Source organism: Pan paniscus, chromosome 12 (genome assembly GCF_029289425.2).
Source record: "Pan paniscus chromosome 12, NHGRI_mPanPan1-v2.0_pri, whole genome shotgun sequence".
In the NCBI taxonomy this organism is placed as follows: domain Eukaryota; kingdom Metazoa; phylum Chordata; class Mammalia; order Primates; family Hominidae; genus Pan; species Pan paniscus.
This window is the reverse complement of record NC_073261.2, coordinates 115,733,962-115,760,842: the sequence shown is the minus strand read 5'-3', so window position 1 is coordinate 115,760,842 and position 26,881 is coordinate 115,733,962. Positions and strand designations below refer to the sequence as shown.

General features: G+C 53.7%; 1 protein-coding gene across 4 annotated transcripts in view; it reads left to right on the top strand.

The window, feature by feature from the left end:
- The window catches only part of ATP6V1C2 (ATPase H+ transporting V1 subunit C2), a 91,968-nt gene extending 65,152 nt beyond the window's left edge, over positions 1 to 26,816 (top strand). Inside the window, exons 5-15 of one of the 4 annotated variants that reach the window (XM_057301341.2) lie at positions 940 to 969; positions 7,842 to 7,936; positions 12,246 to 12,337; positions 15,359 to 15,457; positions 16,061 to 16,129; positions 18,309 to 18,401; positions 18,499 to 18,592; positions 21,101 to 21,238; positions 22,088 to 22,185; positions 25,756 to 25,888; positions 26,677 to 26,816. In XM_057301341.2, the coding sequence (XP_057157324.1) occupies positions 940 to 969; positions 7,842 to 7,936; positions 12,246 to 12,337; positions 15,359 to 15,457; positions 16,061 to 16,129; positions 18,309 to 18,401; positions 18,499 to 18,592; positions 21,101 to 21,238; positions 22,088 to 22,185; positions 25,756 to 25,888; positions 26,677 to 26,766 (1,031 nt within the window). In that variant the 3' untranslated portion in view covers positions 26,767 to 26,816. The remainder of the gene's footprint in view (positions 1 to 939; positions 970 to 7,841; positions 7,937 to 12,245; positions 12,338 to 15,358; positions 15,458 to 16,060; positions 16,130 to 18,308; positions 18,402 to 18,498; positions 18,593 to 21,100; positions 21,239 to 22,087; positions 22,186 to 25,755; positions 25,889 to 26,676) is intronic. The other 3 variants (XM_034952610.3, XM_057301342.2, XM_057301343.2) reach the window with 3 other exon arrangements.
- The last annotated feature ends 65 nt before the right edge of the window (positions 26,817 to 26,881 follow it).

Genomic DNA, 26,881 nt, shown 5'->3' with positions numbered 1-26,881 from the left:
CTTTGGGAGGCTGAGGCAGATGGATCACGAAGTCAGGAGTTCGAGACCAGCCTGGCCAACATGGTGAAATCCCGTGTCTACTAAAAATACAAAAATTAGCTGGGTGTGGTGGCTGGCGCTTGTTAATCCCAGCTTCTCGGGAGGCTGAGGCAGAAGAATTGCTTGAACCTGGGAGGCGGAGGTTGCAGTGAGCCGAGATCGCACATTGTACTCCAGCCTAGGAGACAAGAGTGAAACTCTGTCTCAAAAAAAAAAAGAAAGAAAGAAATATTTAGATATACAAATACTTACCATGTGCTACAGTTGCGATAGCCTAGGTGTGTAGTAGGCGATACCACCTAGGTTTTTGTAAGTGCCCTCTGTGATGTTCACACAATGACACAAATCTCCTGACACATTTCTCAGAATGTATCCCTGTCATGAAACAACACATGACTGTTTATATGTTTATAATAAGATTTATATCATTTGTTATAAATATAAGATATATTTATAGTTTTCCCTCTTGAAAACATGAGACTTTTTTTTTTTTTTTTTTTTTTTTTGAGACAGTCTCACTCTGTTACCCAGGCTAGAGTGCAGTGGCGCGATCTCAGCTCACCGCAACCTCTGCCTATCAGGTTCAAGCAAGTCTCCTGCCTCGCCCTCCAGAGTAGCTGGGATTACAGGCACCCGCCACCACACATGGCTAATTTTTGTATTTTTAGTACAGACTGGGTTTCTCCACGCTGGCCGGGCTGGTCTTGAACTCCTGACCTCAGGTGATCCACCAGCCTCGGCCTCCCAAAGTGCTAGGATTACAGGCGTGAGCCACCGCGCCCGGCCAGAGGAGACTTTATTTGGCTGTTTAAATTGACATATGGAAATGTTCCTACCCCACCTGTGATCTTGGCTTTGTGTGTCTATATGGCTTAATAACTCCACCTTATTATATTGCAGGCTTGAAAGGAAAAATGAAATGTTTAAAGAGTAGGTTATGCATTGTTTGCTGTGTCTGTGCTCGGCGTGATGCCTGCATGTCCCGGGAAGGTGGAATCTCGGTCTGGTTGTATTGGTACAGTGATCAAGTTACCACGATTTCTCAAGTAACAACCTTGTAACTTGGTCACAATATCCATATGACACAGATAACCACCATCTCATCCCCTCCCCTCTTTGTCCTGTCATCCCTGCCTCTCCTGGGCAGCACTGCATGCCGCCTGGAAGCTGGGAACGCTTTGACCTTGTGGAGTTCAAGGTGAACTCCTGTCTCTTTCTGCATGTGGTCTGCTTCTTGTTTTGATCCTGACGCGATGTCCCGACTGCCTGCTCTTTGAGCCTGTCTGTTTTATGGACACTGGAACCTTAAACTCCAGGCTTCACTTTGTGTGGCCTTGATGGGGTTCGGGGTTCAGACATACAAGGAGCCTCCAGGGCAGTCCCGGTGCCCAAACAGGTCTTTCCTTGTGTGAATGTTAGAGGGAGCCATTTGCTTTGGATTTTCTCCAACCCGCTCAAACTGGTAGAATTAAAAATAGCAAATCATTTTAGGTTGCATAAGAATCTTTAGAGATTGGCAGTTATCAAATGCCTTCCCAAATGCAGTCTGTTTGTCACACTGAGATTTTTTGCTGATGCTAAGAAAAAATTACCTTGTCAAGTTGACCAAGCGGGTCTGATTTCTCAGAAGGTCACTCCTCGGGCCCAGGACTGCAAGGCTGACTTCAGGTAGAGAACTACTTTTCTCCATAAACAACAGAGGAACTTTAGCTTATATTAAAATAGTGATCAAAGTGCTTATGTTTTACGCAAAATTAATGTAACCTTAAGTTAGATGTTATTATGCAGTATCCATCCCCAATCCCGATGGTAGCAGCAGTGGCCTCTCTTCTCAGGAGAAGAACATTCAGCTTCATTTGTTGAACAGGCTTTATGACCTCTGTGCCTCCCGTGAGTCGGGTCTCAACTTCCCAAGACTAGAGCTGGTAAAGCACATTCTGAAGCCTGGAGGCTATAGGGAGGCTGAGGTGGGAGGATTGCCTGGGGCCGGGAGTTCGAGGCTATAGTACCCTGTGGCTGTGCCCGTCCATAGCCACCACATGCCAGCCTGGACAACATAGCAAGACCTTGTCTCTTAAACAAAACAAAACAAAACAAAACACAGCATGTGCTATAAACCAGGCCAGAGAGACCTTTTTTTTTTTCTTTTTCTTTTTGAGACGGAGTCTTGCTCTGTCGCCAGGCTGGAATGCAGCGGTGGGATCTCGGCTCACTGCAACCTCTGCCTCCTGGGTTCAAGCAATTCTCCTGCCTCAGCCTCCCAAATAGCTGGGACTGTAGTCCCAGGCGTGTGCCACCATACCTGGCTAATTTTTGTATTTTCAGTAGAGATGGGGTTTCACCTTGTTGGCCAGGATGGTCTTGATCTCTTGACCTTGTGATCCGCCCGTCTCAGTCTCCCAAAGTGCTGGGATTACAAGTGTGAGCCACCGCGCCGGCCGAGAGGCCTTTAAACTTAGTTTGACTTGGGCTTTCCTAATATTACCTGAATGAGGAAATCTTTCTCTTCTGCAGGGCACCCATGAACTAGTGATTGACAGGATGAACCAGAGGCGCACATTGTTGCATTTTAATCCTATCTCCTCTGGGGGCATTTAGGGCACCACTGCCTGCAGCCGGTCAGACCTGGTCCAAAAGTCACTTCTGGAGTTTCCTTTTCTCACCTGTAGATGGACTGAATGGCTTCACAGGCTCTTGGCTTCGTCAGGACTGGTTGTTTCTGCTTGTTCCTTGCCTCCAGCAGAGCTGGGAGCAGGAAGGACACAGACAGCTTTGATTGCAGCCACAGCTGGCAAACACACCTTGCCCGGCCTGGGCCCTGGAATGCCCACAGAAGACAGAAACCCTCGAGGCTTGTCTGGCTTGCTGGGCGATGGGCCGCAGTCTGGTTGGTCACAGTCCCTCATGCTGCTGCCTGCCGGGCAGGCCTCCTTTTTGTTCTCGGACAAGACCATCATTGCTCAAGAGTTGCCAGCCTGTGCACAGCATATTTTGATGAGGGGTGAGCCTGCCTGGGTCATGGCCTGACCTCATGAGCCCTCAGCCCAGGTCTGCGTTGCCCCCTCTGAGGCCCAGGCTTTAGTGACTGCACCCCAGGCAGGGGAGGCAAGGCCTGTGAGTTCCAAGCAGCAGAGGGCAAGCTGTGGTGCTGTAAGTACAGAAGGCCGGAGGGGCTGGGCACGGTGGCTCACGCCTGTAATCCCAGCGCTTTGGGTGTCTCAGCCTCATTCTGACAACAAGAGGTCTCAATCTGTCAACTAGAGACATTTAGTCAAAGGAGACTCTTCTATTATCTCACAATATCACTTTGCTCAGAGAGGTCAAGGAGCTTATATCAGGTCACACAGCCAGTAAAAGTTGGAACTGGCATTTAAATGTGAGCCTTACTGGTTCAAAAGCCCTAGTTCCTACCACTGCTTTACTGGCTCCCAAATACCTCTCAGCAATTTTTCATTGGCTTGTGGTGAAATCAGAAAAATAAAGACAAGCAGTTTTTTTTTTGTTTTTTTTTGCTTTTTGAAAAAAAATATATAAATCTTATTTTAGAAAGCAAGATCTGGCTGGTCACGGTGGCTCATGCCTGTAATCCAGCACTTTGGGAGGCCGAGGCGGGCGGATCACCTGAGGTCAGGAGTTGGAGACCAGCCTGGCCAACATGGTGAAACCTCGCCTCTACTAAAAATACAAAAAATAGCTGGGTGTGATGGCGTGTGCCTGTAATCCCAGCTACTTGGGAGGCCAAGGCAGGGGAATTGCTTGAACCCTGGAGGCCAGAGGTTGCAGTGAGCCAAGATGGTGCCACTGCACTCCAGCCTGGGCGACAGAACGAGATCCATTTCAAAAAAAAAAAATAGAAGGCCAGAGGGGTGGCAGAGGGCCGTCCTCAGACAACATTCTTTCCAAAGGCAAGGTGCGTGGACAGGGAAGGGCTTGGATGCCTGACCCGGGGCAAGACTCAGTGTACACAGTTGGAGCTGGTGTTCAGGACATGTGAGAGATGAGGAAGAAGGCACAGTCACACACCCAGAGGCTTCTGGAGGCCCCTGCAGGGAGACGTAATCTCAGACTTCCCTGAGCATCTGTCAGTAACCAAGCACATGCTGGACATGCGGAGGTGATACACAGTCTTTGCCTTCTGGAAGCCACAGCCTTGCTGGGGCTCATAGTGCCACATGCGCCCCATGGTCTTTGGAAACAAAGACCAAGCTGCAGGAAGTGGGTTCAGTCTTGGAGGAGTTACAGGGCAGGGGTGCTTCAGATGGAAAGGGAGACCTCAGCCCTTTGGTCTGAACGCCATGAAGACCTTGGACTTGGTGCAAATGACCAGAGACAAGAGCTTGATCTGAAATGTATCTCTTCCAAGCCACGTAGACAGTGTGAGCTGATATCACAGTCATGGTTGCTGGGGGGCGGGGGTCTGTCAATGTTTGAGCATGTTTATGGAGCACTTGCTCTGTGCAGGGCACTGCGACAGGCTCTGGGAACACAGACCAGTGAGTCACAGTCTCTGTCCTCGAGGAGCCTGAGACAGCACAAGGAGTGGAGTTCAGGCCAGCAGGGGCAGGGACAGTTGGGCCACCCCTGGAAGGAGTTGGTCTTTGCCTGTCCTACGTGTTGAAGGACAGAGATACTGTGAGAGAAGAGTAGGGAGTTGTGGGGACTTGCCTGGGGTGTCAGAGGGGACGGGGTAGGAGGTGGAGGGAAGAGATGGATGGGACAGCACATACCGCCCTGTCATTTCCCATCCTGGGCTGCCGCTTGGTGCCTTGAGACTGGTTCCCGGCTTGTGGGATGGCTCTGGGCCCATGGTGGGAGGTGAGCTTGCCTGTGCCTGTGCAGTGGGGTCCTGGAGGTGAGTTTCACTGTCGTTCCTGCCACAGGAGGAGTCCCTGCCATCCTCCTGGTTACCCTCTGACCACTCCCTGCTCCTACTTCCTCCCCGGGCCTGTACCCTTGCTACAAGGTCATTCCCATTGTGTGTGACAATACCAAAGCCTGTATTAATACCCAAACTAATACCAATGTCTGAGTCAGCCTGGACTGCTGTTACAAAATACCACTGACTGGGCAGCTTAAACCACAGACTAAGATCAGACAACCTGGTTTCTCCTGAGGGCTCTCTGCCTGGCTTGTAGATGGCCACCTTCTTGCTGCATCGTCCCATGGCCTTTCCTTGGTGCCTGTATGAGGACAGGGAGAGCATGGATCCAACTCTCTGCTGTCCCTTCTTATATGGCCTCGAATCCTATTGGATCAGGGCCCCACCCTTAGTGCCTCAGAGGTACTCTCATCAACAGGCCAGGACTCGCCATGTTAATTCCAACACCAGCATCCTAAGTCTGTAAAATAAATTCTCCCAAGGACTTCATCCAAGTCCCGGTGGCCTAGAAGGTGTCTGAGTTTGGTTCCCGGGCAGGTTCCACCTGCAGCAAGGCTGTGTCCACTTAGTGCATGTGGCAGGGAGGGGAGCCGTGGCTCTGCCGTGGGCCCTGCAGGGCATTAGGTGCTTCACGCCTTGTCTCACTTTATCCTGGAATTTCCACAGCTTGCTCTGTGCCAGCGTTTCGTCATCTGTAAAATGGAGATCATCATAGGGTTTTAATGGGGTTGAAGTATAAATTTTTTTTTTTTTTTTTTGAGATGGAGTCTCCCTTCGTTGCCCAGGCTGGAGTGCAGTGGCTCATTCTTGGCTCACTGCAACCTCTGCCCCCTGGGTTCAAGCGATTCTTCTGCCTCAGCCTCCCCAGTAGCTGGGACTACGGGCGTGTGCCACCATGCCCAGCTAATTCTTATATTTTTAGCAGGGACGGGGTTTCACCATGTTGGCCAGGCTGGTCTCAAACTCCTGACCTCGTGATCCACCTGCTTCAGCCTCCCAAAGTGCTGGGATTACAGGTGTGAGCCACCACGCCCGGCAAAGCATAAATTAAATGGAATAATTCATGTGTCTTGGCCCAAGGTCAGCAGCAGTAAGTGCCAGCCGCTTTAATGGTCATTGTCACCGTCGTCGTCCTGTTATCTTCAGGCCTTTCCTACGTCTCACGTGCTGGCATTTCTTCCCCAGCCCGATTTCCTCCTCTGAGTCCCATTTCATTCCCATCTGCTTCTTGGGGACCTGTCCACCCACATGTCAAACTCAAGCTTGTCCCAGGCAGAACTTGCCTCCTCTCCTCCATCCCCATCCCTCCCACCTCCATGGCTGCCCGGCTTAGAGCACTTCCCTCCCTCCACCCAGCCACCCAGCGAGAAAGCTGGCGTGGGCAGGCCTGCGTCATTGCCTTGCACCCTGTCTAGTTGGTCCTCCCCTGTCCTCCTCTCCCCTCCCAGGGCTCCTCCCACTCCTCTTGGCACCACCCTCTCCCCCCCACGTTCCTGCTGGCTTCTCCCCTGGAGCCTCCTCCACACCAGCCTCAGAGGACTCCCCCAGAGTGTGTGAGTGTCCTCAGCCTGCTGCCCTTGGTCAGCTGGAGTCTTGTTTGGTGACCCCACTGGGCGCTGCTGTTGGGGTTGGAGGAATCTCAGTCCAATTCCCGTGCTAGGGGCTGAGTGGGCGGGATCTAGTGTTGTTTTGGCACGTGGTGAAGTGCAGACATGACCCTTGGTGACCGATCCTACCCCTTTCTGTTCAGCATCCTTCCATACTCCCTCTTCCCTGACTCACAGTGCCCTGAGTATGTAGCGCTGCCAGCCCTCCTCGCCTGACACCCGGTGCCCTCCATCACCGGCCACACGGCCACCTCCTCTTCTTAGCCTCCACGTGAATACCATGTCTGTGTCCCAGTGAAGGGACACGATCCTCCCTAGGAGGAGCCGGCGCCAGCTCTTTGTCCTCCCTTAGCCCTCTAGGCGGTTATCACTGGGCCCCCAGCTCTCTGCGGTGTGTCTGCCTAGGGGTCTCCCTGTGGACCTTGGGCAGGCGGTGGTGTCTAGTGTGTGTCCCCAGCAGGGTGATGGGTGTGGAGTGAGCGTGACAGTCCCCTTTCATGCACCAGGATAGACCAGGAAGTGTAGGTGCACAGGGAGCCTAGGCTGGGACATCCGCCATGGGAAGGGGCCCTCTGCCAGGGGCACAGGAATTCCAGGGGCCACCGTGGCGCTGCAGCTTCCAGGGAATTTCCCACTCTTCCATAGACCCGGCGTATTAAAAGAGGTCAGGTCCTGGGGTGGCTGGCCCAGGTATCTCTCTTCAAGAGTGTGGAGAACTAACCTGAAGAGAGCAGGCAAGGTGCCACTCCGCTGTGTCTCAGGTAGGGAAATTGATTCCCTCCTAGCCTAGAGCCCTGGGGGTTGAGTCAGCTGAGGTTTATTCAGTGTTGCTTCTTTCTGACTTCAATTCTGGGGCTCTCTCCACCCCACACCTGGTTAGAATGAGCCAGAGGCATCCTGAAGGCAGTGGGTTTTGGGGAAAGAAAAGAAAAAAAGGAAATGCTTGAAAACACTGGTGTGGTCTGTTCCCCAGAGACTTTTCTCTAAATAGCATATACTGAAAAACGCACCTCCCTGCCGTTTAATATAAACCACAGCCACACAGTCCAGTATTTTGCTAATGTGTAAAATGCCTTCTTTGTAATGGACAGTGAAGGCTGAAACTGTCTAGTGCTTGGGCTGACAGCTCCCACTGGCTCACAGCTCCCCGCTCCCGCAGGGAACGTTTGCTTTCCCAGAGCCATGTGCCTGCCCACCGGCGTTGCCCATGATGGCTGCCTTCGTGTCCATGCTGATGCTTGGCTTGGGATTCCGAAGTCTCAATCGTGGATGCAGAGCGCAGGCTCATGTGTTGAAATGTGTTTGTATTCTTCCAGTTGACTTAACATCCTTTGTGACCCACTTTGAATGGGACATGGCCAAATATCCTGTCAAGCAGCCGCTCGTGAGTGTGGTGGACACAATAGCCAAGGTGAGAAAAGGGACTGCTCTGGGGAACAGCTGACTGGTGGGTCAGGCGGGCAAGAGCCTGGGGTCTGAGCCTGGGTAGGGCCCCCCTGCCAACAGCCTCAGCCTGTCCTGACTGGGCCTCTGGGTTTCTGAGGTGTGGCCTCCTTCCATGCACTGGGCAGGTTTGGGGTTTCAGGGCAGCCCTGGACAGGGAAAGAGCCAGTCCCCTGGCCTCCCCTCGAGGGCCCAGCACCCATTCACTTGCTGCTCCACTTCTTTTTTCAAAAGTTACTGATGGTGGCCGGGCACGGTGGCTTATGCCTGTAATCCCAGCACTTTGGGAGGCCAAGGTGGGTGGATCACGAGGTCAGGAGTTCGAGACCAGTCTGTCCAATATGGTGAAACCCTGTCTCTACTAAAAAATACAAAAATTAGCCAGGCGTGGTGGCGCGCACCTGTAGTCCTTGCTGCTCGGGAGGTTGAGGCAGGAGAATCACTTGAACCCGGGAGGTGGAGGTTGCAGTGAGCCGAGATCATGCCACTGCTCTCCAGCTTGGGCAACAGAATGAGGTTCCGTCCCCCCACCAAAAAAAAAAAAAGTTACTGATGGTGAAGGCAGCTCCCTCATCATCTACTCCTAGGAACCTGACACCTCTAGCCCCCAGGGGATTGTTCACCTGCAAAGCTATTTGGTTTAAGTGGAGAGTTTGGCCTGGGAGCCCTAACCTCTTCAGACACTGCACCAGCTCGTCGCTCTCCACTTGTGACAATGGAGAGGCAGTGAGTGTCCCGACAGTCCTCTGTCCTGTTCAGCAATGGCCTCCACTCCACTTGATAAAATGAACACCCTGTGACTCGAGTCCCAGGGGATGCTATGGGCACCTGGAGCTGGGTGACTTCTCTGTATCATCACTGAAGGTGAGGGTGACAAGGACTGTGAGACTGAGGCTGATGGTTTCTGATGGCCTGGCCCTCCCTTCTGCCACAAAACACTGAGCCCCTAATGTGTCCCCTCTCCTGCTGGCCACCATGGCTGTGGGAGAGTCTCGGCCTGGGCCAGGAACAAAGGCACCCGGTTCTCTACTGTGACTGTGGCCACGGGTCAGAGTGGAGCTGGGCCTCTCACCTGTCCTCTGGCAGCTCCTGCAGGTCTCCTGGAAAGTAGGGTGGGGCCAGAAAGCTCGGGAATCTGGGTGGGGCACCTCGGGTGCTGCTTACATCAGAGAGGCCCAGGCCCCTGCTGGGACGATCAGGCAGTGATTCTGGAAGGCCCTTCAAGGAGGGTGTGCCCAGAGCACCTGTGCCAGGTGTGCCTTTCAGAGGGTGCTGTGCATTTCCACCAAGGAACTGGAAGCACATGATGGCTGGTGGGGCTGGCCCTTCCCTGCCTCACCATGTGCCAGTTTGGGATTCTCTCAGTCCCAGGGATGCCAGACTCAGTGGGAAGGGCCCCCTGGGGCACATGGAGGGAGCAGAGGGGCTGTCAGGAGACCTGGCTTCTCCAGTCCAGAGCACCCCTAGAGTGCCTTTGGCAGGAAGGAAGGAGGGCACTGGTTTGGTGGCATTCCAGATGTGCCCGAGACTGTGCTGGGCTCTCTTACTGTCCGCCTCATGCCATGGGGTGGACATCGCTTTCCTCTGAGTGCAGAAGAGGAAGCTGAGGGGTTGAGCGAGCGATCCAGGGCCCGCAGCAGTTGGAGTATTATGCCGGGATGGGGATGCAGGTCTTGGGGACCAGAGCCTGTGGATTGTGCTGTGTGCATGACACCACTTCCCAAGGAAGCCCTGGACTGGCCCAACCACAGGGAAGCAGCTCCTGGCAGCAGCAGGGGCAGAGGCTCCGGGGTGTTGTCTCCCTCAGTCCTTCCTACACCGGCAACACAGTGTGACACCCCCCGCCTCAGCCTTGTTCTGCCAACGAGAGGTCTCAATCTATCAACTAGAGACATTTAGTCAAAGGAGACTCCTCTATCATCTCACAATAATTCTGGGCCACTGCGCTCAGAGAGGTCAAGGAGCTTATGTCAGGTCACACAGCCAGTAAAAGTCAGAACTGGCATTTAAATGTGGGCCTTACTGGTCTGAAAGCCCTAGTTCCTACCACTGCTTTACTGGCTCCCAAATACCTCTCAGCAATTTTTCATTGGCTTGTGGTGAAATCAGAAAAATAAAGACAAGCAGTATTTTTTTTCGTTTTTTTGTTTTTCAAAAAATATATAAATCTTATTTTAAAAAGCAAGATCTGTGGATTACACCCATGTCAGTTTCCTGGTTATGATACTGCACTATGATGGTATAGTGCAGAATAGTATCGTGTAGCTGTATAGGACAGTACAGTGTAGTCACAGAGCTGTATAGTGGAAAACAGTAATCATATAGTTGTATAGTTGCATAATGCAGTATACTATACAGTTGTACAGTATACTTCTATCGTGCAGAAGATTTTAATATAGTTGTATAGTTGTACAATATAGTTGCATAGTACAGTATGGTATGTAGTTGTATAGTGCAGAATAGTATAGTTGCATAGTGAGCTGTGGGAAATCACTGTGGGAAACTGCATGGAGGGGACTTAGGATCTCTGTGTACTATTTTTGCAACGTCCTGTGAATCTATAATCATTTCAAAATTAAAAGTTTTTAAAAAATTATTATAAAAAGATGCATTTTTAAAAAAAAACATGGCAAAATGTAAAGAGAAAAACATTTAGTTTTTATCTTTAAAATCATCACTTTATCTTTAAATCTTTTTTTAATTATCATTTTTTATCTTTTTTTTTTTTTTTTTTTTTGAGGCAGAGTCTCACTGTGTTGCCCAGACTGGAGTGCAGTGGTGTGATCTTGGTTCACTGCAGCCTCCACCTCCCTGGTTCAAGCAATTATCCTGCCTCAGCCTCCCGAGTAGCTGGGATTATAGGCACACACTGCCATGCCCGGCTAACTTTTCTGTATTTTGAGTAGAGACAGGGTTTCACCCTGTTGCCCAGGCTGGTCCCAAACTCCTGAGCTCAGGCAATCTGCCCATCTCTGCCTCTCAAAGTGCTAGGATTTCAGACATGTGCCTGGCCCATTTTATTATATATTTTTTTGAGACAGAGTCTCACTCTGTCACCCAAGCTGGAGTACAGTGGTGTGATCTCAGCTCACTGCAACTTCCACCTCCCGGGTTCAAGCAATTCTCCTGCCTCAGCCTCCTGAGTAGCTGGGATTACAGGCATCCACCACCAAGCCCAGCCACTTTTTGTATTTTTAGTAGAGACAGGGTTTTACCATGTTGGCCAGGCTGGTCTCAAACTCCTGACCTCAGGTGATCTGCCCGCCTCGGCCTCCCAAAGTGCTGGGATTACAGGCGTGAGCTACCTCGCCCAGTCTACCATTTTAATATAATCATTTCATTTAATCATTTTATCATTTTAATTATATTTATTTTATCTTTAAAATTATTTTATGATTTTATCTTTAAAATAATAATATCATCCGAGCTGTGATCATCGCCCCCATTCCCTTTATTCTCCCAAAAGGTAACCAATGTTTAAAAGTTGACAATGGATTCTTCCATGTATAAAAATGTGTATATTTAGACTAAAGCTGTTGGCATTCTATGGAGCACCCATTTTCTTCATCTGTTGACTCTTGAGATTCTCCCGTCAGCAGCCGTGTGCTGGCCTGTAGCATTTGTGGATGGCCGTGGTGTAAATGCTCCTGCCGTGGCTGGTTGTCCAAGCTGGTGGGGTGTCACCACGTGGGGCTGCGAGGAGGGAATGTGAAGGAGCCTGGCACAGTCGGCTCTCAGCACTGGCATTATCCCCGCTGTGGAACAAATGGGGAAACCTGAGCCAGTCGGCCAGAAAGCAGGAGGGCGTGGCTTGAGCCCAGGCCTGTCTTGTTTCTGTCCACTGCACCTCCCTGCCCCTGCCAACCCATGCGAGGGAGATCGGCACAGCCGAGCCAGGAGTCATGGGCATTTGAGAGGGCCAGGCCATGTCAGGTACCCCTGGAAGCAACGATTGGGGGTCAGCCTGAGCTGCCCTCCAGCAGAGCCTGAGAGGGTAGGTGTGGGCGTGGGATGTCCCGACCGTTCAGGATGGGCTTGAAATCAGGAAAGGTTGGGCTCACTGAGTCATCCTAGAAAATCCATCATGGCTTGGCGCCTGGGTGCCACACAGGGGCTCCCTGGAAGGGCCAAATGCTGGTAAACAGAAGCCATCCCGGCAAATGGGCAGGGCAGTTATTTTTCTTGAAAGCACCATGAGCTGTTGTGGCCATTTCAAAAAGTTCAGCCAACTCCTTCAATGCTCAAGGTCACCTGGAGCTTTTGCTTTCCCAAAACAGCAACTGGCGCAGATCGAGATGGACCTGAAGTCCCGAACGGCCGCCTACAACACTCTGAAGACAAACCTGGAGAACCTGGAAAAGAAATCCATGTGTGTATTTGCCAGCCTCCACATCTGGCGGGGGCAGGTCCTGGCGGGGGCTTAGCGCTTGCCTGTCCTCTCACTGGGCCACCTGGGAGTCTATGCCCGTGCATGAGAGTGAGACAGACAGACAGGTGGAGGCACTCTCACCTCTCCAAGAGCCGCGTGCTGGGAGAGGAGGAAAGGGCCAGGTGAGGGTGATCACACCCCGTGCATGTGCCCAGGGAAGAGGATGCGGCCATGATGCTCCTCACCGCACGCTTCCATCTCCCAGCTTCTCCAGGGCGCCTGGGTGCCGCCCCCAGTCCTCCCCTGTGGAGGCTGCACGGAGGGCCCCCAGGGGTGACGGGAGGCCAGGATGTCAGCGCACGGCCCGTTGCAAAGTGCAGCAGGGTGGTGGGCTCTGTGGCCCAGAGCAGAGCAGCCTCAGGGACTCAGGTGCCTTCTCCACCCACCTGAAGAACCACTGTGTGGGAGAGAGAGCAGGCTCCACAGACAGAACAGTCACCAGGATGGTGGAGATGCCAGAGAAAAGTGTAAGCTCAGCAACACCGTGGCAGGGACTGTCTTGTGAGGTAGTGAGTGTCCTGTTGTTGGAGGTGTGTAAGAGAAGCCAGGTGGCCAGGCTGGTGGCTCATGCCTGTAATCCCAGCACTTTGGGAGGCTGAGGCGGGCGGATCACGTGAGGCCAAGAGTTTGAGACCAGTCTGGCCAACATGGTGAAACCCCATCCCTACTAAAAATACAAAAATTAGCTGGGCATGGTGGCATGCATCTGTACTTCTAGCTACTTGGGAGGCTGAGGCACGAGGATCACTTGAACCTGGCAGACAGAGGTTGCAGTGAGCTGAGATCGCCACTGCACTCCAGCCTGGGCATACAGTAAGACTCTGCCTCAAAAACAAACAAACAAAAAAAACAGGGAGAGAGAGAAGCCAGGTGAGCTCCTGCTGGAGAGGCTGCTCCTGAACAGGGTGGGGTGGGGTTGGCATGGAGGAGCAGCCCAGTCCCCCCAGACTCTGGATCTGATGCTGTTGGCGGTTCTTCGAGAACCCTGGTCAATTGTAGAGTTCTCAATATAATACCTACACTTGGCCCCTAACTCCAGAGAAGGGAAGTGGCGCAGGGAGCCCCGAACCAGCTGCCCTCCCCCTGATTGGCCCACTACTGTAAGCAAAGAGAATGTTACTTGGGAGCTACCCCCACTTCTGCAATCCACTTCTGAGGGTCACTGGGCCAGCTGCCTTCCTGTGAAAAAAGCAAATGGTACATTCGTGGAAGGAAAATTAAAAACCATAGATGGTTTTTAGGCCAGCCATGGTGGCTCATGCCTTGTAGTCCCAGCACTTTGGGAGGCTGAGGCAGGTGGATCACCTGAGGCCAGGAGTTTGAGAACAGCCTGACCAACATGGAGGAACCTTGTCTCTACTAAAAATACAAAATTAGCCGGGCGTCGTGGTGCGTGCCTATAATCCCAGCTACTCGGGAGGCTGAGGCAGGAGAATCGCTTGAACCCGGGAGGAGGAGGTTGCAGTGAGCCGAGATCACGCCACTGCACTCCAGCCTGGGCAACAAGAGTGAAACTCCATCTCAAACAAAAAAGCCCACTTCAACTGGAAACCCTTGCTGTTGGATGCCTGGCTTTATGTCAGAAGTAAGTGGGCATGAGCTATGGAGGATGGGACAGGGGCTGGGCGCCGGGGCAGAGAGCCCTAAGGGGATGGGTCATCTGTCCGTCCTGGCTTAGAGCCCACAGGCCATGGGGCCATCCACTCGCACGGCATCAGCCTGAGATGGATTTCTTCAGGATTGGTTGGGACTTGTGCAAACATCTGGTCCAGCCTCTTCGCTCAACTGGTGAGGTTCATTCATCCATTGATCATCGATTCACAGTGACTTTAATTGATTTACTGAGCACATACACCAAGTATAGGAGGGCGGCGTACAAAGAGGGATGAACGTTTCTAACTCCCTCCTCTGCGCTCTCTTTTCTTCTTTGTACACAAACCAAGTATGCACTGTGCCCTCAGGCCTGATGCTAGACCCTAAAGATATAAAGCAGAATACAATACAATGTTTGCACTTGCAGAGCTCACAGTTATTCATTCAACAAACGTGTGGAAAGTTGGCTTTGTGTTGGGGATTCAGAGGTGAGCCAGGGAGAGAGGTGGGATAGTGTAAGGGTAACGTGTTCAGTGCTAGGACAGGGAGGCTCATGCATGCGGTGCCCAGGGAGAAGGAACCTAAGGGCTTTATCCATGGCCACGCAGCTGGTCAGTGATGTTCAGGCAGGGGACAGCAAAGAAGCCACGCAGGCTCCCTGAGGAGGGTGTTTCCCATTGCCTTTAAAGCTTTGGCCATGGCTCAACGCTGGAGAGCGATTTCCCGGGGAAGCACTGTGTGCCGACGTCACGGCCCCTGTGCTGATGCCACATACAGCCTGGGTAGTGAGATCTTGGCCCATTTGCTGATCCGACAGCCTTGATCCATGTGCCAATAATACCATACCCTACACTCAGACCAGGTCCACTGGGCATGTAGAAAGCATTTCAGGTGAGTGTCCCCTGGCTGCTGGGCTGGGAGGCCTGTAAAGTGACACGGAGCTCTATCGAGGATGGCTCAACGCAGCTCTAAGAGCTGGCCGTTGTGTTGACACTTGAGTAACTTTAGCTGCCTGCCACCCGAGGCCCCCCTCCCGTAGCAGCCGTAGCTGGCACCAGGGCAGCGCAGGTCACTGAGGTGTTGGATTCGGCAGCCCCTTGGGTGACGGGTGATAGCACCTGAGGCCCTGCCAGCCTCCCTGTCCCTGGAGGGGAGGAGGCAGCAGCTGTGGCCCCAGCACAGAGCCTGGCCCTGGGGTTGTGGGGAGCAATCATTGCTGAGAATTGCTGTGTTCTCCTAGGCTCCAGCATCCCTGGCACCCACCCTTCCTTGAGAACTGCCCCCAGCGCCTGGGCATGGGTGTGTGTGGGGTCACTGTGTCCCTTTCTGCTCACATCTTTCACACCCTTTGTTCCACCTGCCTTTTAGGGGGAACCTCTTCACCCGGACACTGAGTGATATTGTGAGCAAAGAGGACTTCGTGCTGGATTCTGAATATCTCGTCACACTTCTGGTCATCGTCCCCAAGTGAGTGCTGGGCGATCACGAAGGAAACTGGCCCTGCCCAGTGGAGAGGAAGGTGGACCCGTTGGTGACTTGGGCAGTGTGGACGAGGATGCTCCCTGCCCAGCCCCAGTTCTTGGGAAGCAGTCATTCCTTCATGGGGCCCTGCCTGCGGCTGTCAGTAGGGACAGTGGTTGGGTGATGGTGGTTGTGGCCACGATAGAAGCAGCCATTTATTGAGCACTTGCTATATACCCAACGTGTGGTCGACATTATTTTATTTCATCCTTACCAAAGGCCTGGGAAGTCTGGTGATTCCCATTGTCCCGAGGCTGGAGAGGTCGGTTAGCTTGTCCAGGGTCACACGGGGCCCGGATCAGATGGTTATTAGCGAGCCCCAAGTGTATCCATAGCTCTTCACAAAGGGACTTCTGTGGGTACCCTGTGGAGGCTGGGCAGGGGATCCCCATGGGCACAGCAGACCTCAGGGGAGGTGAGGGCTCCCTCTGACCCCGTCCCTGCTCACCTTCAGGCCTTCAGGAAAAGGGGTGTGCAGCTTCCTAGGCACTCAGGACACCCATGAGCCTTTTCTGCAAAAAATCACGTAACGATTCTATGTTCTTGCAGACCAAACTACTCACAATGGCAAAAAACCTACGAATCTCTCTCAGACATGGTGGTCCCTCGATCAACCAAGTAAGTGAGACCCCAGCTTGGTCCCAGGGCCCCTGGGGTACATGTGTGGGTGCTTCAGGGCACCCAACCACCAAACATGCCCCGAGGGTGTGAGGCTCCCCAGCTTTCCACACCTGGGCCCTCTCCTGTCCCTTGGCCTGGAATTCTGTCAGGGTCACCCACCTTGTCACATGCCAGAGTGCCTTCCTCTTTCAAAACTTCACTTCCCTGCCCCTGCCCTGGGAAGGCTGCCCTGGCCCCACCTGGCCAAGCAGCCTCTCCACGCCGTTGCCTCTGCTGCATTCTGGCTCTGTGTTCTCGGCTCAGTGTCAATTCTTCCCTGCCAGAGGGGGAAGCCAGCCCTGGCCTAAGCGGCTGCCCAGTGAACGGCCACAGCAGGAGCCGGGAGGGAAAGCGGCCTCAGCGTGTGGCCTGCAGGGGCCAGAGCAGCAGTGGCCAGTGGGCCCTGTCAGAGTGACAGGAGGAGAGCGGGTTACAGACTGTGTCCATCACGGGACACTGCATGGCGGGGGAACCAGGGATATCGGGCCCTGTGTGTCAGGAGGGATGAAGGGGAAAGGCAGCTGCAGAGGAGCAGAAGGTCTGAAATGGATGTGAAATGGGCGTGACTCGGGCACACACAGGCGCACAAGGAATTGTGGGGATGGGTCACGGGCAGGAAGGCCACACTCAGGATGGTAGTGGCTCAGGATGGAGTGAGTGGCACATAGTGGGGTAGGGGCATGTGGGCTTTCACCTGCTGGAACTTTGGTTTTGGGTGGCTGATCCAAAGCTGCGCGTTTTCCTTTTTTTGAGATGGAGTCTCACTCTGTTGCCCAGGCTGGAGTGCAGTGGCACGAGCTCAGCTCACTGCAACCTCCGCCTTCCGGGTTTAAGCAACTCTTCTACCTCAGCCTCTCAAGTAGCTGGGATTATAGGCGTGCACCAACACGGCCAGCTAATTTTTGTATTTTTGGTAGAGATGGGGTTTCACTATGTTGGCCAGGCTGGTCTCGAACTCCTGACCTCAGGTGATCCACCTGCCTCAGCCTCCCAAAGTGCTGGGATTACACGTGTGAGCCACCACACCCAGCTTGGTACTCATTTTCCTCTGTACCTTTTTGTATGGCCGAGAAGGTTTGTAATTTGAAGAGGTTTTAGAATGCGCGTCAGGCAGCCAGCCTGTTCATCTGACTCCCCACACACAGAACTCCCGGTGCAAGGCCTCTGCCCTGGGGCCCCTGCTGGGGGACGGGGATCTCCCAGGGCTACGAGATGGCAATCGGGATCTAAATTGAAGGGTGCAAGGAACAGGACAATCACAGCCCGAGGTTACAGGGGAGGCAGGGAAGAGGAGCAAGGCTCTGGAGCAGAGGAGCTGGCCCTTGAAGCCGGTGTGCTGGCAGGAGCATTCACTGCTCTTAAAGGCCAAGAGCCGGGGATCCTTGCCAGGACCGGCTGCCTTGGTAGGTGGCCTGGCTTCCCAGACCAGAGCCTCAGGCCCTTCATTGTCACAGGCCACCTGAAAGCCTGCACAGATGACTCTGGAAATACCTGGAGTCTGGTGGCAGCCCCTATGGGCATGGGCTCTGAGAAACAGGAAGGGTGACCCTGCCAGCATGCCAGCATGCTGTGAGATCGTGTCTGGGCCTGAGGGCTCCCACTTCCAGTCTTCTGGCCAATAGGACTCAGAGATGCTTAGACTCCTGGCCCCAAGAATTCCTGAGTTGCTAGAGACAGTGGCCCCAGTGGTCCTGTGTTGAGACTTGCTTGGGAGGCTGTGTCCCATTAGGACTTTGTGATATTGGAAGTGAAATGGACCTTGTAGGATAGTTTCCACCACTCTGCTTTACTATCAGGCAGCACGTCAGAGCCAGGGACACCCTGTGCCAGCTGCGGTGACGGAGGCCCAGGAGGGCTTGGTCTCTCAGGAATTTGATAAGCGGGAGCTAAAGCCCAGGCCCCTACACTCCCTGCACCCCGAGGCCCCCTGAGGCCTTAGCCTGGAGGGGTGTGGAAGGGGCAGGAGGGAAGGGCAGGCAGCCAGGAGTTAGGAAATCTCAGGGAGTGTCCTTGGTTCCCCAGCCCTCAGCTGCTGCCATGGACCCCAGGTGCAGGCCACCAGGCCCGGGGCCTCTGAGCCCCACTCCCGCACAAGGCCTAGCAGTGAGTCCAGCCAACAGATGCTTCTCTCCAACAGACTCATTACTGAGGACAAGGAAGGGGGCCTTTTCACTGTGACTCTGTTTCGAAAAGTGATTGAAGATTTCAAAACCAAGGCCAAAGAAAACAAGTAAGGGTCCTCCGGGTTTGGTTCATCTCCCGCTGCGGGGGGTCTCTGCCCCTCTGGAAAGCTTCTGAGTGAAAACCCATGATTTGCTTGTTTTAAGGTTCACTGTTCGTGAATTTTACTATGATGAGAAGGAAATTGAAAGGGAAAGGGAGGAGATGGCCAGATTGCTGTCTGATAAGAAGCAACAGTATGTAAGTATGTGATTGAGCAGCCCCTCCCGCCCCTACCCGGAGGCCTGGGGATAGGAGAGTCCTCCCAGGTCTCCAGCTCTCCCTCCTCCCTCTCATTGTCCCCAGGCTCCTGGGCTCACACCATGGGGACCATCTGTTCTCATGGGACGCCTGAGCAGGGTCTGGGGGGAGGGGCGGTGAGCACAAAGGAGCCCAGGCGGTGGAGCTGGGGGCGGGAGCCGGGGGCCCACCCAAGCTGGCGCTTTCCACATATGTTCTCATTGGTCCCGAGCACCGCCCTGCCAGGAAGGGGTTGCTAACTCCACAGTATGGAGAAACTGAGGCTCTGAGAGGCAAGCTGGCCAGAGGACCCTGCCAGGCCTTCCTTGGACTGAGCAAGGCATGTGGGCTCCAGGCAGGAGCATCTGTGTGCAGGGTGGGCAGTGCTGGGCCTTGGAGATTGCAGCCGTGAGGTTTCCAGGGCGCCACTAGCCCCTGTATTTACCTCCCGTGTCCTTAGTGCAGAGAGGGTGCTTATCTGGAGACTTCCGACCACAGCCACTCAGAAACCCTTCATGGAGGAGGACAGCATAGCTCACCAGGGAGCAAAACTAGATGCTCACATTTGAATTGTGAGCAGGAGAGCTTTGGGAAGGTCCCTCCACTGCTCCGGGAAGTGGGCACCTTCCATACTCAGGTTCTCCTGCTGCGGTGCTGGGCTAGGCTGGGCAACTTGGAAGGAGCCTGTCTGGGTGGAATGTTTTTGGGCCCCTTCTTCCTCATGCCCACGAGGGAGGGTTCCGTGAGCACCTTCCAGTCCAGCCTCTAGTGACGGGGCGGGAGGAATGAGTAGAAAGTTCTTGAGGCCTTGGGGGGAAAGTCACTGTGTGAACACAGCACTGTGAGGACCCCCATGGGGAGGAGCGCTGTGGCTGCGGGCAGGCTGGGAGTGCTCCCAGTGTCCGTGCTGCCAAGTGTGTGCTCCGGGCTCCTGGGGACCTGGCCTGTCTGTCAGCGACCTTTTTGCAGGGACTGGGGATGAGCAGCCACCCCGTCACAAGCGAGCCCAGCCACGGAGCCCCAGTAGTGGGGTTCTCGGAGCCCCTCTGGTCTGGTCTGTTTCCCTTTAGGGAGGAAACAACAGCTGATAATATACAAGTTTATATAGGGGTTTTTCACCCTCCTCCTCCGAAATAGCACAGGGCGCTCACACGCGTGTGTGTGTGTGCGCGCGCGTGCATATATGAGAGTGTGTGTGGACCTGTGTGTGCACAGCAAGTGAGACACACCTCAGAGCCAGACGCTGCTGGGCTCCGGCTGAGCCTGCGGGGAGGGTGTCGCCTCCTGAGGACGAGGAGCTGAGCTGGAGCTGGGGACCCCCGGCCCTTTGGATGCTCCAGTCCTCGGAGCAGGGCCCACAGACCCAGACACCAGGCAGGAAAGATTTTCCCCAGTGAAAGCTGAGCTCCAAAGTGTTTTCTTCCTTAGACTCAGCTCACCTGAAACCCTCGTTACCTGGGCACGCCCTGGCTGTTCTCTTCAGCCAGGCTTTTTCCCAGCTCGATTCAGTCCTGGTCCCAACCCCCTGCGCAGTATCTCTGGACGGGGCTAGACCATGGCAGCCTCCACACCAGGGAGGCCCTGCTGGGGGACAGGTGGCGAAGCAGGGCCTTTGGCACCCACCTGGGCACTGGCCCAGGCCTGCCAGACCCCCGGGGAACAGGGTGACACACAGGAGCCTGCCGCCTGCCACGTGGGGCTCAGGTTGCCAGCTGGCGTATTTTACATGGCGTAGCCTTCGCCCACACCACCCTGGGGGCCCTGCCAGGGTCTCTCTGTGGGCAGGAGGTGGAGGCACTCTCAGCTTGGGTAGTCCCACTGGCCTCCTGAGAATCTGGCCCCCTCTGGCCTATCTAGAAGTGCATGACCAAACGTCTTGCATCCTTTTTGTCACTCATCAACCAGAGGGACAGACCAGGCCCTGGGGTTTGAGTGTACTTTGAGAGCAGAGTGGGATGTCCCTGTGTTTCCCACCTGTTTGCAGAGACAGAATGGGAAAGGGTGAGTGTCCTAACTGCATGCCCAGCTCATCTCCTGCACTCTGCATGCCGAGGTGCCCCCCGAATGCCAGGAAGGCATCTGTGGCTGGGCATGGTGGAGCCACCTTGACAGAGCGCAGAGAGCCGTTTCCACTAATGCCTCCCGGTGCTGTCCTGGTCGGCCTGCGATGGGGGTCCTGGCTGAGCCCAAGCAAGGGGAGGGAGCTCAGGGCTGACCCCTCTGCCAGAGATCGGCTCTGTGCTTGGAATATGGAACCCAAAGACCTTAACACTGCCCTTCTCTCTGCCTTCACCACTCCAGGAGCCCGGTGGGCACCTACCACATCTCTAGTCTAGCCAGCACGCGAGTCCCGAGGGTGGGCCTGAATTCCTGAGCTTGCTCTCGCGTGCCTTTCAGGCGATGAGAATGATTTATTTGTTTGTGATGCATGTTTGCTGAAAGATTAATAAATCATTTCTGTGCCTTTAGCAAACTTCCTGTGTTGCTCTTAAAAAGGGATCATCCACCTTCCCGGACCACAAGGTTAAGGTAACCCCGCTAGGTAACCCTGATAGGCCTGCTGCGGGGCAGACCGACAGAGAGAGAGAGAGTGAGGGCGAGGGTGAGGTAAGCAACGCCCCGGGAACCCCGGGGTCCCTGGCTCACATCTCCTCGCCAGCTCAGGCGCCTTCTGGGAAAATGAATCCTTGCATTTTTCTGTTCTCTAATATGGCTTTTGAGTTCTTAAATTTGAGGAGCCAGAATCATGCCTTCCTCCTAATCTGCAGGGCCTCTTTGGAGCTGCCCCCGCCAGCAGTGAAGGGTGCTTGTCGGCCAGGGCACCTCTCCCCGGGCGCCTGGCTGGAGGTGGCTGGAGCTGGGACGGGCAGGGCCCTGGCTGGGGTGGTGGTTGGCAGCTCAGCTCTCCTCCCTTGGCTGCCCTTGCTGAACCCATCCCTGACCTTTGTGGGCAGTTGCAGTGTCAGGTGGGAGCTCGGGGCTCTTGCTCCAAGACTCTTGAGCTCCCAGGAAGACCTGCCACACCGGCATCAGTGGCTGCTGCTGTGGCCACGTGAGGTGGGGCTGTGAGGGGAGGTGGCTGCTGTGGATGATGCCAGGACCCTGGGGGCAGAGCCTCTGGGAAGGTGGGCTCCCTGGCTGCGCAGTGTCAGGCAGAAGCCCCTGGCTGCCTGCTGAAAGCCCCAAGGTCAGGGGCTGCCCAGCTCCCCGCGCTGCGGTCTGTGGTGGCCCCGTGCATGCACTGGGTGGCTGGCCCGCTGAGCTTCCCCGGCACCAGGTGCCCTGGACCTCGAGGTCCTGAGCCTGACCCAGGGCTGGTCTGACTGACTCTCTGCTTCTGGCTCCTGGGCACTTCTTCTCAGCTCAGGGCGTGCTCTGTCAAAACCCAAGTCCTTTCTTGGCTCTGTGTCAGGCGGGGTGGTCAGCAGGGGTCACCTGGCTCTTCTGTCTTTGCAGGGCCCCCTGCTGCGCTGGCTCAAGGTGAACTTCAGCGAAGCCTTCATTGCCTGGATCCACATCAAGGCCCTGAGAGTGTTTGTGGAGTCCGTGCTCAGGTGCGTGGCAGCGATGCCCCGGCTGGGACTGTCCTGAGGATGGGCAGGGTCTGGGGGAGCTATCGGGGCATCCAAGCTCCTGCCTTCTCTCCATCCTCCACCCGTCTCCTTTCTGTGACTGTGGCTGTTGGCAACACGCTCAATTCCGAGTCAAGTACACCCTCCCCTCAGCCCTGTGTCCCCTGCTGTCTGCTCCCTCCGTTCCTGCTACACTTGGGGCAAGTGTCACCTGGGTTCTCCCCAGCTGCCCTACCTGCATGCCCTTGTGGACCCTCTGGCTGGCTCCTGTCCCCACCCTCATGAAGCCTGCAGGGCCCGAGTGGCTCCTGGAAGGCGTTCTCGGGCTGCCTCCGTCCTCAGCCCAGAAGCCCCACCCCTCAAGGCAGTCCAAAGAGAAAACCAAAACCACACCAACAACAACAAAGCTTATTTCGCCTTTTTTTTTTTTTTTTAATTTGAGATGGAGTTTCACTCTTGTCGCCCAGGCTAGAGTGCAATGGCATGTTCCTGGCTCACTGAAACCTCCACCTCTCGGGTTTAAGAGATTCTCCTGTCTCAGCCTCCCTAGTAGCTGGGATGACAGGTGCCCGCCACCACGCCCGGCTAATTTTTTAATATTTTTAGTAGAGGCGGGGTTTCACCATGTTGGTCAGGATGGTCTTGAGCTCCTCCTAACCTCAGATGATCCGCCCACCTTGGCCTCCCAAATGTTGGGATTACAGGCGTGAGCCACCATGCCCGGCCTTTGCCTAATTAAAAAAAAAAAAAAAAAAATTATATATATATATATATATACATACATACACATAGGCCCTTGTCATGGACTGTCGAGACCAGCCTGGCCAACATGGTGAAACCCCACCTCTACTAAAAATACAAAAATTAGCCGGGTGTGGTGGTGTGGGCCTGTAGTACTGGCTACTTGGGAGGCTGAGGTGGGAGGATCACTTGAGCCTGGGAGCCGGAGGTTGCAGTGAGCCGAGATTGCGTCACTGCACTCGAGCCTGGGCAACAAGAGAAACTCCGGCTATAAAAAAAAAAAAAAAAAAAAAAAAAAAAAAGCTTCACTGTGGGAAACCTGGCAACTCTAGGTAAGCAGAGTGAGTAAAAATCTCCTGTAATTTTAATTTTAACACCAGGAGAGAACACTGCCAGCGTCCCAGTGGGTGCCCTTTTAGGTGTAGGGTTTGTTGTTTTTTAATGAATAGATACGTAATTCTTACAGATTTTTATGAAAGTGGAATCAGAGGAAACGCCTTTGAAGGCCGCTTTTCTGCCCTGTGTGGCTGCGTCCCGCGTCACGGAGCACTGCGCACCGCCTGCCGCCCTGACTCGCGGCCTCCTGGGCTCCTCCAGCCCCTGAGACCCTCTGTGTGACCTTCTGGACCCCTTCCCCGCCTGCACTGAGGAGCTCCTCATCCCTCCCTGCCGTCCCCCTGGCTGATGTCCCCTACTTTCCCTCGTTTTCCTGCCCATGTTCCCTGGTCTCCAGGTCCTGCCATCTGCCTGCCATAGGCTTTACCTGGGTATCTGTCTCATCTCCCCTCCCACACCCCTTCCTCTGCTTCCCTGTTTCTGCCAGTGGCCTCCTCATCCTTCCCCTCATCAGACCCCAAACTTCAGGGTCAATTTAGACACCCCTGACAGGCCCGGTCCACTCCGCCTTTGCACTCTCTTTCACGGGTCTGGCCCCACCGGCCTGGCTGTTGCCATAAGCCTCCTCTCTGTTCTTGGCCTCCAATTCCCCTTCCATGTGGCTGTCAGTGTGTGGTCTGCCCAGATACAGATCTGACCTTGGTTCCTGGTTCTTCTGCCCCGCACCCACACCTGTACCCATGCACACCTGTGCACGCCCATCTCAAAAGCCTGTACCGACACGGATGGCAGCATTGGGTTGGAGGGTGTACCCAGCTCCTGGGAGTGTTCTAGCCATCTCTAGTATACATGGCCCCAGATCAACCCTGCCCGGCTCAGAAGTCGGTTGCTCTCAGGCCTAACACAGTGAAGCCTGTCCATGCCTTCCAGGATGCGCATCTGCCCAAGAAAGAGGTTGAGACCGATGGGCCAGCTGCTCCTGGGGTCCTTTTTTTTTTTTGAGATGGACTCTTGCTGTCGCCTAGGCTGGAGTGCAGTGGCACAATCTCGGCTCACTGCGACCTCCACCTCCCAGGTTCAAGCAATTCTCCTGCCTCAGCCTCCCCTAGTAGCTGGGATTACAGGCATGCACCACCACGCCCAGCTAATTTTTGTAATTTTAGTAGCGACGGGGTTTCACCACGTTGGCCAGGCTGGTCTTGAACTCCTGACCTCAGGTGATCCAGCCTGCCTTGGCCCCCCAAAGTGCTGGGATTACAGGTGTGAGCCACCGCACCTGGCATGATGTCTTGTTCTGGGCAGAATGGAGAAGGAATTATTAGCAGGACGGGTGCCACAGAGACAGGACAGGGCCGGAAGAACTCAGAGGCTGAGGAAAGGTTAAGGGCTGGAGCGTATGTCCCTTAAGGACCTAGGGTGCCTACCACCCACCACAGAGAGCACAACAGAGGCAGGCCTCTCCCTCAAGCCAGGCTGCTGGGGGAGGAGCGCCTTAAGCTTTAAGGACGTGTCCTAGATGAATAAACCTCCAGTGCAAGTTGGTAATGACTGTGGTGGAATTAGCCTGGCGTGGTGGTGGCGGGCGCCTGTAATCCCAGCTGCTCGGGAGGCTGAGGCAGGAGAATCGGTTGAACCCAGGAAGTGGAGGCTGCAGTGAGCCGAGATCGCACCATTGCACTCCAGCCTGGGTGACAGAGCGAGATTCTGTCTAAACAATAAATAAATAAATAAAACCTTAGTAATATTAATAGGTCCTGCTCCCAGGACTTATTTTTATGGCAGACCCCAGTCTGAACAGAGTACTAGGTGAGTGGAAGGGCGTGTAAAAATAGACTTCACATCAAGGCCTGGGGATCCCGAGGGAGCATAGGTGCTAACTACTGAACATCCGACCCTTTGCTCCCTCAGAGTATAAAAATACATCAACAATCACAAAATGTTTACCATTTACAGCACTTGCTATATTTTGTGTGGGCTAACACCCCGGGAATAGCTCATCCCAACAACTGGTTTAAACATGCTCAGGCATACAACTAGGTATGTTAAAAATGTTTTCTATCTACCCAAAAACTCAGCGAAAATACTAACAATCTTGATAAACCAGATTTTTGCCTCTCCTTTAGTGGAGAAAAACGGCCGAGCTGGGTTTTAGACAAACGCCTTGGAGTCCGAATGTTCGGTCCAACTACCTGCATTCAACTTGAGCACGCACCGTGGAATGGCCATTCATGGCCAGAGGGATGACCTCTTTTGCTCTATAGTTGAAAACTAGCTATCAGAAGGGGGTTAGCAAATTCTAGAGCTTTTCCTATCCAGAGATCACCGCTGACCCTAGGCATTTTGCTCGAGTTTGACTTTATGAAGCTGTGTTGGTTGAAGCTTTTCACCCTCGGAATGTACTGTTTCTCGTCAGGTTCCTTCTATCCGTGTTTGCATTTGGAGTAGTGAACTGACACATTTTGTCTATCTGAAAAGGTATGGACTACCAGTGAACTTCCAGGCAGTGCTCCTGCAGCCGCATAAGAAGTCATCCACCAAGCGTTTAAGAGAGGTTCTAAACTCTGTCTTCCGACATCTGGATGAAGTAGCCGCTACAAGTATACTGGATGTAGGTATCCAGAAACGGCAGTATTTCTACAGTAAGCTCAGCATCTTACATTCAAAAAACTGGTATCTGCCTGTAATCCCAACACTTTGGGAGGTAGGTGGATCACTTGAGGTCAAGGGTTTGAGACCAGCCTAGCCAACATGGTAAGACCCTGTCTCTACTAAAAAAAAAATTGGGCTGGGCATAGTGGCTCACGCCTGTAATCCCAGCACTTCGGGAGGCCAAGGCGGGTGGATCACGAAGTCAAGAGATGGAGACCAACCTGGCCAACATGGTGAAACCCTGTCTCTACTAAAAATACAAAAATTAGCTGGGTATGGTGGTGTGTGCCTGTAGTCTCAGCTACTTGGGAGGTTGAGGCAGGAGAATCGCTTGAACCTGGGAGGCGGAGGTTGCAGTGAGCTGAGATCACGCCACTGCACTCCAGCCTGGCGACAGAACAAGACTCTGTCTCAAAAAAAAAAAAAAAAAAAAAAATTTGCCAGGAGTGGTGGTGCATGCCTGTAATCCCAGCTACTTGGGAGTCTGAGGCAGGCAGTGAGCTGAGTCCAGCCTGGGTGACAGAAACTGTCTCAAAAACAAAACAAAGCAAAACTATTTGTCAGCCTGTTATGAAAATCTACATGTCATACACATTAAAGCACAGCAAGGAGAGGGTTGGAGGGGGTGGGCCACAGCTATGCAGAGCAGAATGTACGCTCAGTGCCTGGCGAGCTTCCTCAAAAATAAAAGGATAAGACAGGAAACTAGTTTATGCACTTAGAGCATTACCATGTCTTCTTTTGTAGGCATCTGTGGAGATCCCGGGACTGCAACTCAATAACCAAGACTATTTTCCTTATGTCTACTTCCATATTGACCTTAGTCTTCTTGACTAGAAAGGCCAGCTGGCACCTCTGTCTCATGTTCGTGCAGATTATTACAGACACCTCTTTCCTTTAGCCAGAGAATGGTTCAAATGTCTTACAGAACTAAGAGAAATTGCTCACAAAA